Consider the following 14,024-nt stretch of genomic DNA (forward strand, 5'->3'; position numbering starts at 1 on the left):
TTCTTATTTCTCACTCGAATCCTTCACGTTTTTTTCGCTCAAATCAAACGGGAATCCACTCTCTCTTGCTGGCAATGAACTTGCTTCAGAATAGCTAGTATCGCCGCGACTACCACGCCGGTGACTTCTTCGCGTGCTGCGCGCTGTTATCACTCTTCAAGGATTCTACATTTTGCCTTTTTGATTTTCAACAAAAGTGAAAAATCGCGGGTGTTCACTATAATGTTTTTCAGAATCGCCATTTTCATAGGTCTCGGCTCAGTTGTTGCAACAATCATTTATTTGACACCCATACCAGGTGAATTTTCCCATCGAGAATACTCATTAGTCATACCGTTATCAAACGTAAAATATTCCGACATTTAATTACGTTTTCTGTTTTTTTTTTCAAAAATTTGGCGTGTGAGTTTCATTTTCACCGTTGAAACGCGCCCACAGCAGCGCGAAACCCCCGCATTTTTTTTATTTTTTCCCTTTTGCAGAAGAAAAATTAAACTCTTAAAATTACCCAAACATTTCAGTTGCGAAGTGGTAAACGGTATAAGTCGATTTTGACTATTGGCCAGTTTTCAATAAATATCTCGGAATCTGAGGGAAATAGCGAAATTGTTGTGATTTCCTTCTTTGTAGCTCTCAATTTGCTCTACAAAAAAAATTATGACAAAAATTTTGCTATTTCCCTTAGTTTTTGAGATATTCATTGAAAACTGGGCAATGGTCAAAATCGACTTATACCGGTTTACCAATTCACTACTGATTTTCATTTGTACTCTAAAACGCACAGCCGAGTGGGCATTAGGTGAAAGTTATGGATGAGATATTGCTCTGCAATGGCTGTCCGCTCGCACATTCGCTGCGCCAATATGAGTGCGGAAGCGCGTATGTGCAGCCTTCGAAACATATTATCCGTTCGTTGCTCTTTGAGTACACACAAGCTCCTGCAGATGTACCTCAGCATTTGCCATTACTGCACTGATAGACGACTTCATTTATTCAAAACGAGATTGTTAACTATCAACGAATGAACATTTGGCGGGAGCGAGTGGACCCTCGCCTCCAGCTAAATCCATTCGTTAATAATAACTAATCCTTTGTATCAGTGTCGGGTGATGTACACGGAGAGGAAAATTCATTAAAAATTACCGGAAAAAAACGTAAAATTACGTTTCGAAACGCAATCCGCGAGCGAAGTAAAATTCAATAAAACAATCGAGATATGCGGTAGCGTATCGGCCAAGTCGCGCCTCATAACCTCAGAACAAAACGACGAGAGCCACTACCCTCAGCTGATTTTCCATCAATTAATGAAAAATGCGCCCACTTAGACGAAAACTGTCCTTAGTTACACTATATAAATCACAAAATTCGATTTTGCCGACAGTCGACTTTCCCCTGAAAAATCCAAGATGACATTCTCACTTGACAAAATTTTTCTAAATAACAACTAAAGTTAATATCAACAATTTAACAGAAAAACCAAAGTTCATATGTAAATAACACTCGACTGGAGTCACCTAAATAATCCAACGATGGATTAATATTTATCAATTACAAAATGAATAAAAAAAAATTCTCGAATTTTTTCAATCGTGAGAGGGGAGGCGAAGTGAATTATAATTCAGTATTGTCGAATTATTTTTATCAACAAAATAAAAATTCCCCAAATGAGTTGATGCCAATCGTAGAACCGTCCGACTAGCCCCAGCTTTCTATCCTCAAACTTACGAGCCGAATCAATTGGGAGTCGTGAGCGAAAGCAAAATTATTTCAAGTTCAAAAACGTAATGCGAGAGGGAATGAAAGGTCGTCAGATGAAAGTTTACCAATGGCTAAGAAAGAGAAGCAGTGAGAGCAACGGTTATTTTTTTACTTCTTTCCTCAGAGGCCACCGAGGTCCGGGATCGCCAGACAACTTTCACCATTTTCATTTCATTTTACATACAGCCTTTCTTAAAATCATCTTCCTTCTCCTTTCATTGCTAAAAACCCAATGGGACAGAACATTTAAAGGAGAGAAGTCAAAATCACGAGTGTCTAACGGGCCTTCTTTCAAGACTATTCAACTTACTTTCATTTGAACAGTCTTCATCGGTATTACGGTACCTGCTACAGCTAAAATCCTATCATCAGTTATGTAGTTGTAGTTAGTAGTCTGCTGGATTGTGCTACTCAAGTCTCACGTGTGTGATAATCCTCCTGTCAGAGCAGTTTGTTCAGACCTGTGAATTTCGTCAATTTGACAATATCAGGATTAAATTCTTTTCGGCGCCGAGTGAACTAGTTCTTTATTTTATTNCGATTTTGCCGACAGTCGACTTTCCCCTGAAAAATCCAAGATGACATTCTCACTTGACAAAATTTTTCTAAATAACAACTAAAGTTAATATCAACAATTTAACAGAAAAACCAAAGTTCATATGTAAATAACACTCGACTGGAGTCACCTAAATAATCCAACGATGGATTAATATTTATCAATTACAAAATGAATAAAAAAAAATTCTCGAATTTTTTCAATCGTGAGAGGGGAGGCGAAGTGAATTATAATTCAGTATTGTCGAATTATTTTTATCAACAAAATAAAAATTCCCCAAATGAGTTGATGCCAATCGTAGAACCGTCCGACTAGCCCCAGCTTTCTATCCTCAAACTTACGAGCCGAATCAATTGGGAGTCGTGAGCGAAAGCAAAATTATTTCAAGTTCAAAAACGTAATGCGAGAGGGAATGAAAGGTCGTCAGATGAAAGTTTACCAATGGCTAAGAAAGAGAAGCAGTGAGAGCAACGGTTATTTTTTTACTTCTTTCCTCAGAGGCCACCGAGGTCCGGGATCGCCAGACAACTTTCACCATTTTCATTTCATTTTACATACAGCCTTTCTTAAAATCATCTTCCTTCTCCTTTCATTGCTAAAAACCCAATGGGACAGAACATTTAAAGGAGAGAAGTCAAAATCACGAGTGTCTAACGGGCCTTCTTTCAAGACTATTCAACTTACTTTCATTTGAACAGTCTTCATCGGTATTACGGTACCTGCTACAGCTAAAATCCTATCATCAGTTATGTAGTTGTAGTTAGTAGTCTGCTGGATTGTGCTACTCAAGTCTCACGTGTGTGATAATCCTCCTGTCAGAGCAGTTTGTTCAGACCTGTGAATTTCGTCAATTTGACAATATCAGGATTAAATTCTTTTCGGCGCCGAGTGAACTAGTTCTTTATTTTATTAGTTTTTTGGATTGCGATGAAAGGGGTACATTGAGGTGATGTCGGCGACGCGGGAACGCTTTGGTCACTTGAGGGAGAACAATTAAATGCTCCTCCTTCCATTGAAAAACGGAAATATCGTCAATTGAGTGGCGATCGAGTGTGGACAAGACGTAAAAAAATTCAAACAAATCTCGCAATCTTATGGTTACTATGCCCAATTGCCAGATGAGCTCAAAAACATATTTACAACGCACCATTGTTGTTACCATCATGATTTTATCGGCAGCGAGTTTTTTACATTTTTGCAATTATAGGCCTAGTAAGTTCTGCTCGTTTCTCATAAGAGGAAATAAACTTTGTCTGCACGTTGTTTACAGGGAGACAAGAAGTGGAGAAATTTTCATGATCTCTCGTGATGATTTTTGTACTTGTGAAAGCAATTAATTTACACTCAGTCACTCACTAGAATCCATATTTTGATTTGAATAATAATATTTCGTAATTAATTGTGTTCCAATTCAATTTTCAGAACAAACGTTTTTGTCGTGCGACAGACCCTGCCATCATCTGGACTGGCCGATGATTTGTCGGGTGAAGTTGACATTAGAACCTTTTCATTCGCTCAGCAAGTACGAATAGATTTTTAATGAGTTACGAGATATTTTTAAAAAGTACGAATGGTTTTTTAAAAATGTATGAATTACCTCGCAGGGGAATTCTTTTGATTTATTTATTTATTTTTTTTTCTTTTATTTAAGCGCAAAACCTACAGATTTATACAGCTGTCAATAGACAAAAAGAAAGTATATATATAATATAATTTACATCTTATTGTAGTATCATTTGATTTATTATTGAAAATAAAAAATATATCGTATGAGTACGTTATATTCCTGATAGGAATTGCGTCATTATTACCGTAATAAGGTGTAAACGCAGTGCAACGAATAAGTATATTTATAGATGTATTAGAATGTGCACTTGGGAGCATGTGGTAGTTCAGCCATTGCATCATTTCGTTATGTAATCCCGCTGGAGATAGTTTGCTAATAAAATGTGTAACCATTTCTCGCCAAATGCTGTATGAATTTATGGATATCTGAAATTTTCAAAAGTTTCATTTTCCGGATGAATAAGCCACGTTAAGTGGCAATGGGAATTGCTCTCCTCTCCCTCATTTCTCGATAAAATACCTCTCTCAAATGACCTTTTTTTAAGGCTCTGTTTCCGTGATTTTTTTTAATTAAAAAGTCATGATTGACATTTCTTTAAAACAGTAACTCTATTCTCAATGTATAATATTTAACTGAATTTTAAAATGTTGCTGTTCCTCTATTTTAAAGCAGGTCTACCCTTACGGTAAATTCAAAGATTATTGAAAACTGCAAAAAATTGCAGAAAACGCGATTAGATTCGGAATTCTAATTTTTTTCTCAATTCAATTGTCGTTTTGGTTTTTCAAAGAAGACATGTTTAAAAATCAGGATTTAACCCAGTGTCTTATGTGAAAATCAATATTTCCATTGTAATCAGACTAAAATCTGAATTTTTTTGACACCTCATAAAAAAATAATCCACCGTTTTGCAAACAAGTTTTATTATTTATTTATAAGAGGGAAATGTTCGAAAAAATATCAATATTTTGCGAAATTTCATTTAGATAATACTGACTGAGTATGAATTTTTTCAAATGTTTTCCATGCAATTTAGTTGAAAAATTGAAAAAATTAAAATATTCAAAAGCACAGCGTCGCCCGGCCGAAGGGTAGAGCTACTAGAACTAGAAATGAAAATGAAGAAAAAAATGTACGCAAAAAGGAACAGTCATGTATAATCTGTCAAATAGCTTCCGTCATGCTGCTTGTTTAATTTTTGTTTCAATTTTTTTCCATTTCACCTTTCGGTTTTTACGGTTTCTCATTCCTTCATTGCGTTTTTGTAAATCCTATAGAATTTCTATACGATTCTTTCATACGCGTAGTTAGGGCCCTTCTCTGACTTTTTTTCCCATTCACGTTTTAGGGATATAATTCAGTAGCGAAGTGGTAGAACGTTACAAGTCAATTTTGAATATTGGCCAGTTTTCAATGAATATCTCGGAATCTAAAGCAGATAGCAAAATTTTTTTTATAACCTTTTTTGTAGAGCCGATTGAAAGCTACAACAAAGGTAATTACAAAAATTTCGCTATCTCTCTTAGATTCGGAAATATTCTTGAAAAACTCAACTGCCAGACGAGCCGACTTAAATCGTTTTACCACTTCGCTACTGAATTATCAGTGAACATTCCAGGGCTTGTGGTAATTGTTTGGTGAATGAGACATCGTGTTTATCAAAACATTGTGTCTCCGTTGATGGCCATCGGCGCGGAATACTGACAGCCAATCGGCAATTACCAGGACCTAGCATTCAGGTATAGAGGGTTCTGACTTCGGGAATCTATGGTTTTCTGTATTTTTCACTCGCCTTGTCCTCAGGTCTGCGAAAATGACATTTTGGTAGTCGATATCGTCAATCGATTGCCGGGAAGGGCAGCGACCATGCACTGGCGAGGGCAGAATCAGGTCGAGACTCCTTCTATGGACGGCGTTCCCCTGGTCACCCAGTGCCCAATACCAAGCTATACAACTTTTCAATATAAATTCAGAGCTTCCGTACCTGGAACCCATCTTTGGCACTCTCACTCAGGTATTACATGAAAAAATTCAATAGAAAACGTTGCGAATTCGCTAGAAAATTCTATTGGAATTCTACAGGAATTCCGTCGTGTTTCTATAGAATTTCTATTGTAATTCTATACAAGATTCTATTGTTGATTCTATAGAAGCGCAAAAATAAAATAGAATTCTTTTATAGAATTTCTATTGTAATTCTATAGAAGAATTCTATTTGATTTCTAAAAAATTTCTATTTGATTTTTTGAAATAGAATTCTTCTATAGAATTTCTATTGTAATTCTACAGAAGAATTGTATTTGATTTCTAGAAGATTTCTATTTGATTTTTTGGAATAGAATTCTTCTATAGAATTTCTATTGTAATTCTATAGAAGAATTCTATTCTTTTTTTGCACTGATTCAATCGAATATTTAATACAAAAAAGTCAATAGATTTCGAATTTCTGTTTGAATTTTTTTCTCAGATTTTTTCTGTTAGAAATTATTCTGCACAAATTTTCCAAGTTTTTCCGCTGGATTTTGTTTTGATTTGTATTACAGAAGGCGAGTGGAAAAACTTGGAAAATTGATGCCCAAGCATTTTTATAGAAAAAATCTCAAGAGAAAATTTCAAACAAAAATTCGAAATCTGTTGACTTTTTCTTATCGAATATCCAATAGAATTCCAATAGAAGTCCTATAGAATTCCAACAGAATTCTCTAGCGAATTCGCCAGGTTTACAATTAAAAATCAGGTTAACAATTTAATAAATAATTTTCCAGCGTCTGATATAGCCAATGGTATTTTTGGTTCATTAATCGTGAGACAAGCGGACGTGAGAGAACCGCATCGTAATCTCTACGATGTAGACGATCCCAGTCATGTTATTCTCATCTCTCAGTGGCATCACTCCATTCAATCTGATTACGGTATCAATGACTACGGCGCAGCCAAGAAATCGGCATTGCTGCTAATTAACGGAAAAGGTCGTCAGCCGCATGACTCGAAAATGCCATTATCAGTTTTTAACGTTATCCCCGGCAAAAGACATCGTTTTAGAATAGCTCATGCTGGTGGCACCGGCATATGCCCTGTTACATTTTACATTCACCAACATTCGATGCTACTCATTGCCCTGGATGGCCACCCCATACAACCGATGACGATCGACAAAATTACGCTGGCCAATGGTACGTTGAGAATGAGAGAAAATGAGAAACAAATTCATCGAAATCACCGCGAAAACTAATGTCTGAATTTCAGACACTTTTCAAACACTTTTGAGACGATTTTATGATTCTAGGAATCTTCCCGGAAAAAATTTCCCAATAAAAAATTTCCCGATTTTATTTCCACCGCAACACGAACAGTACAAGTACACAAGAAATTTTTTTACGGAGGATTTTTTTTTTTATTTTATCCGGGAAATTTCTTGCGGGAAATTTTTTCCGGGGAAAATGTATCCGCCTACCCGATTTTGTAGACACTTTTGAGACATTAAGGTGTGTCTGAATCAATGGAGGATTTCAATTTCAGACACCAAAATGTCTGAAATTAAGACGCAGACATCAGTTTCAGACACTAGCGGTGTTTGAAATTTTCAAACATCAGTTGGATTTTCAGACACTTTTAAAGATTCAGACGTTTTTTGCCATCTGCCATCTTAAATTCAGATGGTTGTCAGACACCTAGTTTTTGCAGTGGATGAGTCAACTTTTCAGACATGAGAAATATCTTAAAAATTAATGTTTTAATGGACTTTGCCGTATGAATCGGGCGAGATATCTTAATAGCGAAATGTTTGAATCGCTCATAAATAACGGAATTTCAGACAGAAAATATCTGAAAATAAATACCTGAAATTTTTCAGACACAAAAAATGTCTAGCATCATTTTCAGACAGAACCGTTGGTTGAAATTTTTAGACATTAGTCAGATTTTCAGAAACCTTTGAAGATTCAGACGGTTTTTACCATCTGACATCTTCAATTCAGATAGAAAAAACGGTTTTTATTTTTTGACTGGAAAACATTTTCGCAGGTGAAAGAGCAGATTTTATTTTGGAAACGACTGGCGGAAAGAATGATCGGTATAATATCACCGTTCAGACCGTAAAATCGTGCAGAAGGAGTTCGATTAGTGGCTCGGCAATATTGAAATATCAAATGCCAAATTATTTGAACGCAATTGATGAGCCTGCGATCATGAAAACAGCGAATAAAAAAAAGATGACGACCAATCCGGCTGACGAGTGTCAGACAGCGGAGAATATTTGTGTGACCGAAGTTAAAGCACTGAAAACATTGCCAGCGGCTTTGACCAAACCGAGAGCACAAGTGACGATTTATCTACCGATTAATCAACAAACACTTGTATCGAATATTGCAGGTACATCATGAGGATCATTCGCGGAGAGAAATATTCAGTAAAAATTACGGAACTCACCGAAAAAATTCCGTGACAGTTCCGTAAAATTTCCTGCACCCACATTTCGCTCCGGAATTACGGAAAAGATACGTAATTTTTATTGAATATTTCTCTCTGTGTTGGTATTGATCTGTGTAGATATTTTCTCATTGTTGTGACAATTGTCGTTTCTGCTCATCAGGGGAGGATATGAAGAGGCTGAGTATGAATAATGCGAGCTTCATATATCCCTCATCTCCATTGCTAACTCAAGGTGCAGATGTACCCGAGGATATTTTGTGCTCTGGGGGTGATCCCAATCTGTCTAATCACTGTAAAAAACAGGAAAATGGAGGGACTGAGTGCGAGTGCGTCCATTTGAAACGTATTCCGCTGGGCGCCACTGTGGAAATTATCCTTTTAGATCAAGGTATTCTTCACATTATTCCACAAAGTTTAAGAAATTTTTTAATCTTTTTTTTTTTTTTTTTTTTTTTTTTTCAAGGTTTTTAGTCAATGAGCAGTCAGTATTTACATATGTACATATCTTGAAAACTAGAATCAAAAAACTTTTATGCAAATTTCTGTTTATTAAGCATTTCTGAACAATTATAAAAATGAGACCGTCTGAACTATTTACAGATGTGGCAGCTTAGAATTATTACCAATACACTTCAGATTTTTATGGAACATTTGAGAAGAAATTTGTTAATTATAACCAGAGAGTTTTTATTTAAAATATTCGAGACGCGTTATATGAAGTTCGAAATAATAATTCGTTTGTGGCTCGCGCCACAAAAAAATAACGATTTTGCTAGCATCGGGGTATCCGCAGGAGGAAATGGCTATTTCTTCAAAACATAATTTTTCGTCACAATGTACACGTGACGACGTTTCACGGATAGTTTGATCAAAAAATAATTTTTTCATATGATTAGTTAATTACATGATGTGAAACTTCTGGTATTAGATCACAAAAATGAATATTTCTTATTGGCACAAACGACATCGTAATGATATTCTCTGCTGCTTTAGCTGGGCGCGACGATCTCATCTATCACCTTCATGGATATCATTTTTACATTGTGGGTGCCAGGCATTTCGGTAAAAGTGAAAGTCTCGATGATATCAAAGAAATGGACAGAAATGATGCTTTGTTTACCCGTAATTTGGCTTGTCCACCACTCAAGGACACAGTGATAGTACCAAAGTATGGAGCAGTAGCAATTCGATTTAAGGCTGATAATCCAGGTGAATGATAAATTGAAATTAATTCCTCTACAGTTTCATTTACAGATCGACATCAATCATTACTTTAGTAATATTATGAGAATTAATATTATTGCATTTTACAGTAATTTAGATTTATTTATCGTAATCGAAATATCAATACTTAAGTTGATGATTATTTTTAGAATAAAAAAATTGGTGAGTAATATTAACAATTGACTTTTTCTAAATTTAATTAATTGCTGAATTAATTAATTAATTAATTAAATTAATTCGTAAAAATTAATTAAAATCAATTACTTAATAATTAATTATAAATTATTAATAAAAAGAATCATTATTAATAATTAATAATATTAATAATTATTTGAAATTATTAATAATTAATTATAAATTATTAATAATTTATAATTAATTAAAATAATATTAAAAAATTGAAAAAAATGAGAAAAAAAATTAATAATAATAATTTTAAAAAAATTATTAATAATTAATTATTAATCAATCCAATTAATTAATTAATTTAATTTTTTAAATTTAGTCATAAAAATTAATTAATTACAAAATTAATTTTAATTAATTTTAATTAATTAATTTTTTAATTTGCGATAATGTTTTGAAGGCTATTGGATGCTTCGTGATGAGCACGCTCCTGAGTGGACGCGTGGACTAGACGTTATTCTTCAAGTTGGTGATACCACTGACATGGTACCAGCGCCTCAAGATTTTCCAAAGTGCGGATCGTTCGTTGGACCTGATTATTTCCTCATTTAAGAGCCCCTCTCACACAATGATAACTAAAATGTCGCTGTATATAATGTTTTTGTACATATTATTAAGAATAATTAAAAAACAAAAAATGTTTTTTCTTCTCTCATTCTCACAAATGCGATGTGAAATTCCCTACACTTGTGTTTCATTTTTTTCTTTTTCATCTACTATGCAATTTATCTGACAGGAAGGGTTAGGCAGCGTCATGTCTTATTGCCTAGACGTGATAGGCACATTATTGATCCCTCGGGAAGTATTTCTCCTCCAGCACAGGGTCTTTCGGGAATATGGAAAAGTCGCTGTTGGACCCGATTTCGTTCACACTTTCCCATCATTCATGGTTGTCGCAGCCCTCTTTGTCGTCACTCAGAGAGAACTGAATGTGAAATATTTCAAAATTTCAAATAAAACACTGGAAAAAATGCTTCAAGTAAAATACCATCGATTTAAGGTCTGTTATTATTTGAAATCTCAATAACATTTTCATTGACACATCAAGATTTTCGTCAACTGGATTATCATCAATGCTGGCCTCTGGTACTGGCTGGTCTTCCAGAGGATACTTTACTGCTGCATATGGTCGTACTGGAGTCACGTTAGTAATAATCAGCCCCACCTTATGTTATTGTTTTTATTTAATCATCCTGAGCCAAATATTTCGTTGCTGTCGAAAGCAGAACAATTATTCACGTTTGAGACTTTCAAATTCGAAACCAAACAAATTCTTTTTTGGCAATTTTCAACTAGCGATTTTGTTGGCCCAAACAACACTTGTTTAACAACGTGTTTGTTTTTCTCTCAGTGGATGTAGTCCTCCTGCACTCCTTAATAATTAATTAACATCAGTTATTTAAGATTTCTTCTATGATCTATGTTCATTTTCACCCACCGTATACTTCTTTTTAAAAATACCCTTTCATCATTCATAATTTTTAATTTTTCCTCATTTCAGGAAATTGAATTCCATCATTCTCACGTCCTTTGGTGGCAACGGGTCTGGCAATCCCTCTATCCACCACCCGCATCGCCGTCTCCCATTTCTGCCAGCTTCGTCAGCTGGATTCTATCCATGATTATTAGTGGAGTAATTCTGCACTGCTCCTTGCATGTTCAGAATTTAACAGGAAAATGTCTAAATGCCATTTCGCTATTAATAGCGCAGTTGAAAATTGAAGCAAAATATCTGCCGAGAAATAGGTATTGTGGAAGCTAAATAATATCCATTCGTGCACATTCAGGCCTGACGTCTAATATTATAATTGTTTTTATCGACAGACATGCGGAAATTAATTCGTTGTCACATCAACACAGTGGGCTAATCCCAGAAGCTGCTGACAAAAGTGAGATCAGCTCTTTTTGCGACGAATGCCACTCGAACATTTCAGCCGAGTGTACAGAGCAAAATGAAATTTCTCAGAAACCGTACGGCATTAGTTGTAGAGATCGAACTTTCCATCACGATTCACTAAAAATAACGACGAAAAGTAATAATTATGCTAGGGAGGCCCAAGAGACACGCAATGACACGACCTCACAACAAATACGTAATCGCAGGAGCTTGTTAACAATAATGTCTAATAGCTCGAGCGAAAAGTTTTGATATTCGCTGAACCTCCCTCTCTCCCACTGAAACTATCGCCAAATTTCAAATTAACGGTTATTTTAAGGATGTTTATTCATTAAAAATATATATCTAAGCGGATAATGAAGATATTTCGTGCATTGAACACTCTGTGGCTTACGTTCCCTGCATATTATCCATTCCTCTTGCTCTCTGTCAGTTGAAAACGAATAGAAAAGTAAATTTTCTTCAAGTGCTTGCGTGTTTGTCAGATAAATAGTGAGATCAGCTCTTTTTGCGACGAATGCCACTCGAACATTTCAGCCGAGTGTACAGAGCAAAATGAAATTTCACAGAAACCGTACGGCATTAGTTGTAAAGATCGAACTTTCCACCACGATTCACTAAAAATAACGACGAAAAGTAATAATTATGCTAGGGAGGCCCAAGAGACACGCAATGACACGACCTCACAACAAATACGTAATCGCAGGAGCTTGTTAACAATAATGTCTAATAGCTCGAGCGAAAAGTTTTGATATTCGCTGAACCTCCCTCTCTCCCACTGAAACTATCGCCAAATTTCAAATTAACGGTTATTTTAAGGATGTTTATTCATTAAAAATATATATCTAAGCGGATAATGAAGATATTTCGTGCATTGAACACTCTGTGGCTTACGTTCCCTGCATATTATCCATTCCTCTTGCTCTCTGTCAGTTGAAAACGAATAGAAAAGTAAATTTTCTTCAAGTGCTTGCGTATTCGTCAGATAAACATCGTTAAACGTGTAAAAATAATTTTTAAAAATGTGCCCACTCTTCTCAAGCCGCCAATGCAGTCACCGTAGGCTAGAAATTTATTTACAACACGAGTTTATCAAGGAAAATAAATGTTCAGACTATATACCGTAAAATACAAGACCCTCGATTCACAGGGCGCATGCGTTTCCCTGCAGGGGTTGCAACCAACTTCCCTCAAATATTCTCACTGTGATTGTATTCAATACCGACAACTCTTGTGGGGTAGGTCGCAGGAGTGTGCACTTCCAAAATGAATACGCAGTATTACCAAATATTCGAAAGAATTATCAAAGTTTAAAATTCCTCTCTGAATAATCAGTACACGAGTTCGGGTTTTTATTTCGACTCGAGAATAACTTTTTTTGCTTTTCCATCGGATAATATTAGTGGAACTTCGTGAATGCACGGTAAAAAAATTATCAGTGTGTGAATACGTTATCTGTGAGATGTTTTCCATTCTCGAGTGAAAATCGCAATCGTTCGCCGTTTGCTATTTTAATCGGCTCCCCGAATTTGGAGAACTGAATTTGTTATTCACCAGCTGCTGATTTTTCGTTTTCTTCTGTAATTTTTTTAAATATTTTGCTTCTTCTTCATTGCAGTGACGGAGTTAAGAAATGGCAATGATAATAACGGAAAAAATGGGGAGTCAGTGCAGTCTGTGATATTATTGGCGGGGATAGAATAAAATTATTGCACAGAATTTTGCGTGATTATCCACTGGCATACCACGTGAGCGGGGTAATATTGTTTGGCATAACGCGAAACGTGACTATTGATTTTACCGTTTCAGCATCCCTGTAGGACACACACGAGCTCCTGACATCTCATACACACGCTCTCTACGTTAAACTCCCCGTCCCACTCTTGCTTTTTGAATATCTTGCGCAATATGTGCGGTTTTCATTTTATTTAATTTTAGATGAAAAATGAGCCTAAAAGCTCTATAAATCCCACTGTCATCCCAAGATTATTGAAAAAATAATAAAAAAAATTTTTAAATTTTGTCGGTTTTCTGTTTATGAAAATTTGTGGTCATTTGCGTCAGCTTGAAATACATATGGGGGTGATCATGTGTGCTATGGATAATGAATTTCTGTATGATGAATTTAAGGGTGCCCAGTGAATTTGAAAAAAGATTCAAGAAAAATTTTTTCTTTCCCTCCATCATTGGAGGAATGTGCAAACTAGACATCGAGAAAATAAATGCGGAAAATCCTTTCGCGTGACGAACCTCGAGAAAACACGGGATCAAATGGGTACGGCGGGTTGAAATATCTCTCTTATTCACCCCGGTACCCCATTTTTTTTTGTCGCCATCACATTGAACACATCATTCCCCATATCTTCAAATTTTTTCAAATTTTTCTTGAGTTCCTAGGGGGTTGA

The 14,024-nt window shown here is 35.6% G+C and overlaps 3 protein-coding genes across 4 annotated transcripts in view; all 3 read left to right on the forward strand.

The window, feature by feature from the left end:
• The first annotated feature begins 126 nt into the window (after positions 1 to 126).
• On the forward strand, positions 127 to 10,334 carry LOC107037380 (laccase-4). Its single transcript, XM_015255909.1, has 9 exons — positions 127 to 298; positions 3,737 to 3,836; positions 5,500 to 5,620; positions 5,685 to 5,895; positions 6,647 to 7,054; positions 7,905 to 8,252; positions 8,473 to 8,700; positions 9,306 to 9,521; positions 10,123 to 10,334. The coding sequence occupies exons 1-9, from the start codon at positions 223 to 225 to the stop codon at positions 10,272 to 10,274; spliced, it is 1,860 nt and encodes a 619-aa protein (XP_015111395.1). The 5' UTR covers positions 127 to 222; the 3' UTR covers positions 10,275 to 10,334.
• A 142-nt stretch (positions 10,335 to 10,476) lies between these two features.
• LOC107037363 lies at positions 10,477 to 11,484 on the forward strand. Its single transcript, XM_015255881.1, has 3 exons — positions 10,477 to 10,701; positions 10,771 to 10,866; positions 11,224 to 11,484. Exons 1-3 carry the CDS (start codon positions 10,477 to 10,479, stop codon positions 11,482 to 11,484), a joined length of 582 nt encoding a protein of 193 aa, XP_015111367.1.
• Positions 11,485 to 12,850: 1,366 nt separating this feature from the next.
• Positions 12,851 to 14,024, forward strand: part of LOC107037366 (sodium- and chloride-dependent GABA transporter 2) — an 11,053-nt gene continuing 9,879 nt past the window's right edge. The window contains exon 1 of one of the 2 annotated variants that reach the window (XM_015255887.2): positions 12,851 to 13,376. The gene's annotated coding sequence lies outside the window, so the exon portion shown is untranslated. The remainder of the gene's footprint in view (positions 13,377 to 14,024) is intronic. The other variant, XM_015255886.2, reaches the window with a different exon arrangement.

Source organism: Diachasma alloeum, unplaced genomic scaffold (assembly GCF_001412515.2).
Source record: "Diachasma alloeum isolate Michigan unplaced genomic scaffold, Dall2.0 Dall_scaffold_00219, whole genome shotgun sequence".
NCBI classification, from domain to species: domain Eukaryota; kingdom Metazoa; phylum Arthropoda; class Insecta; order Hymenoptera; family Braconidae; genus Diachasma; species Diachasma alloeum.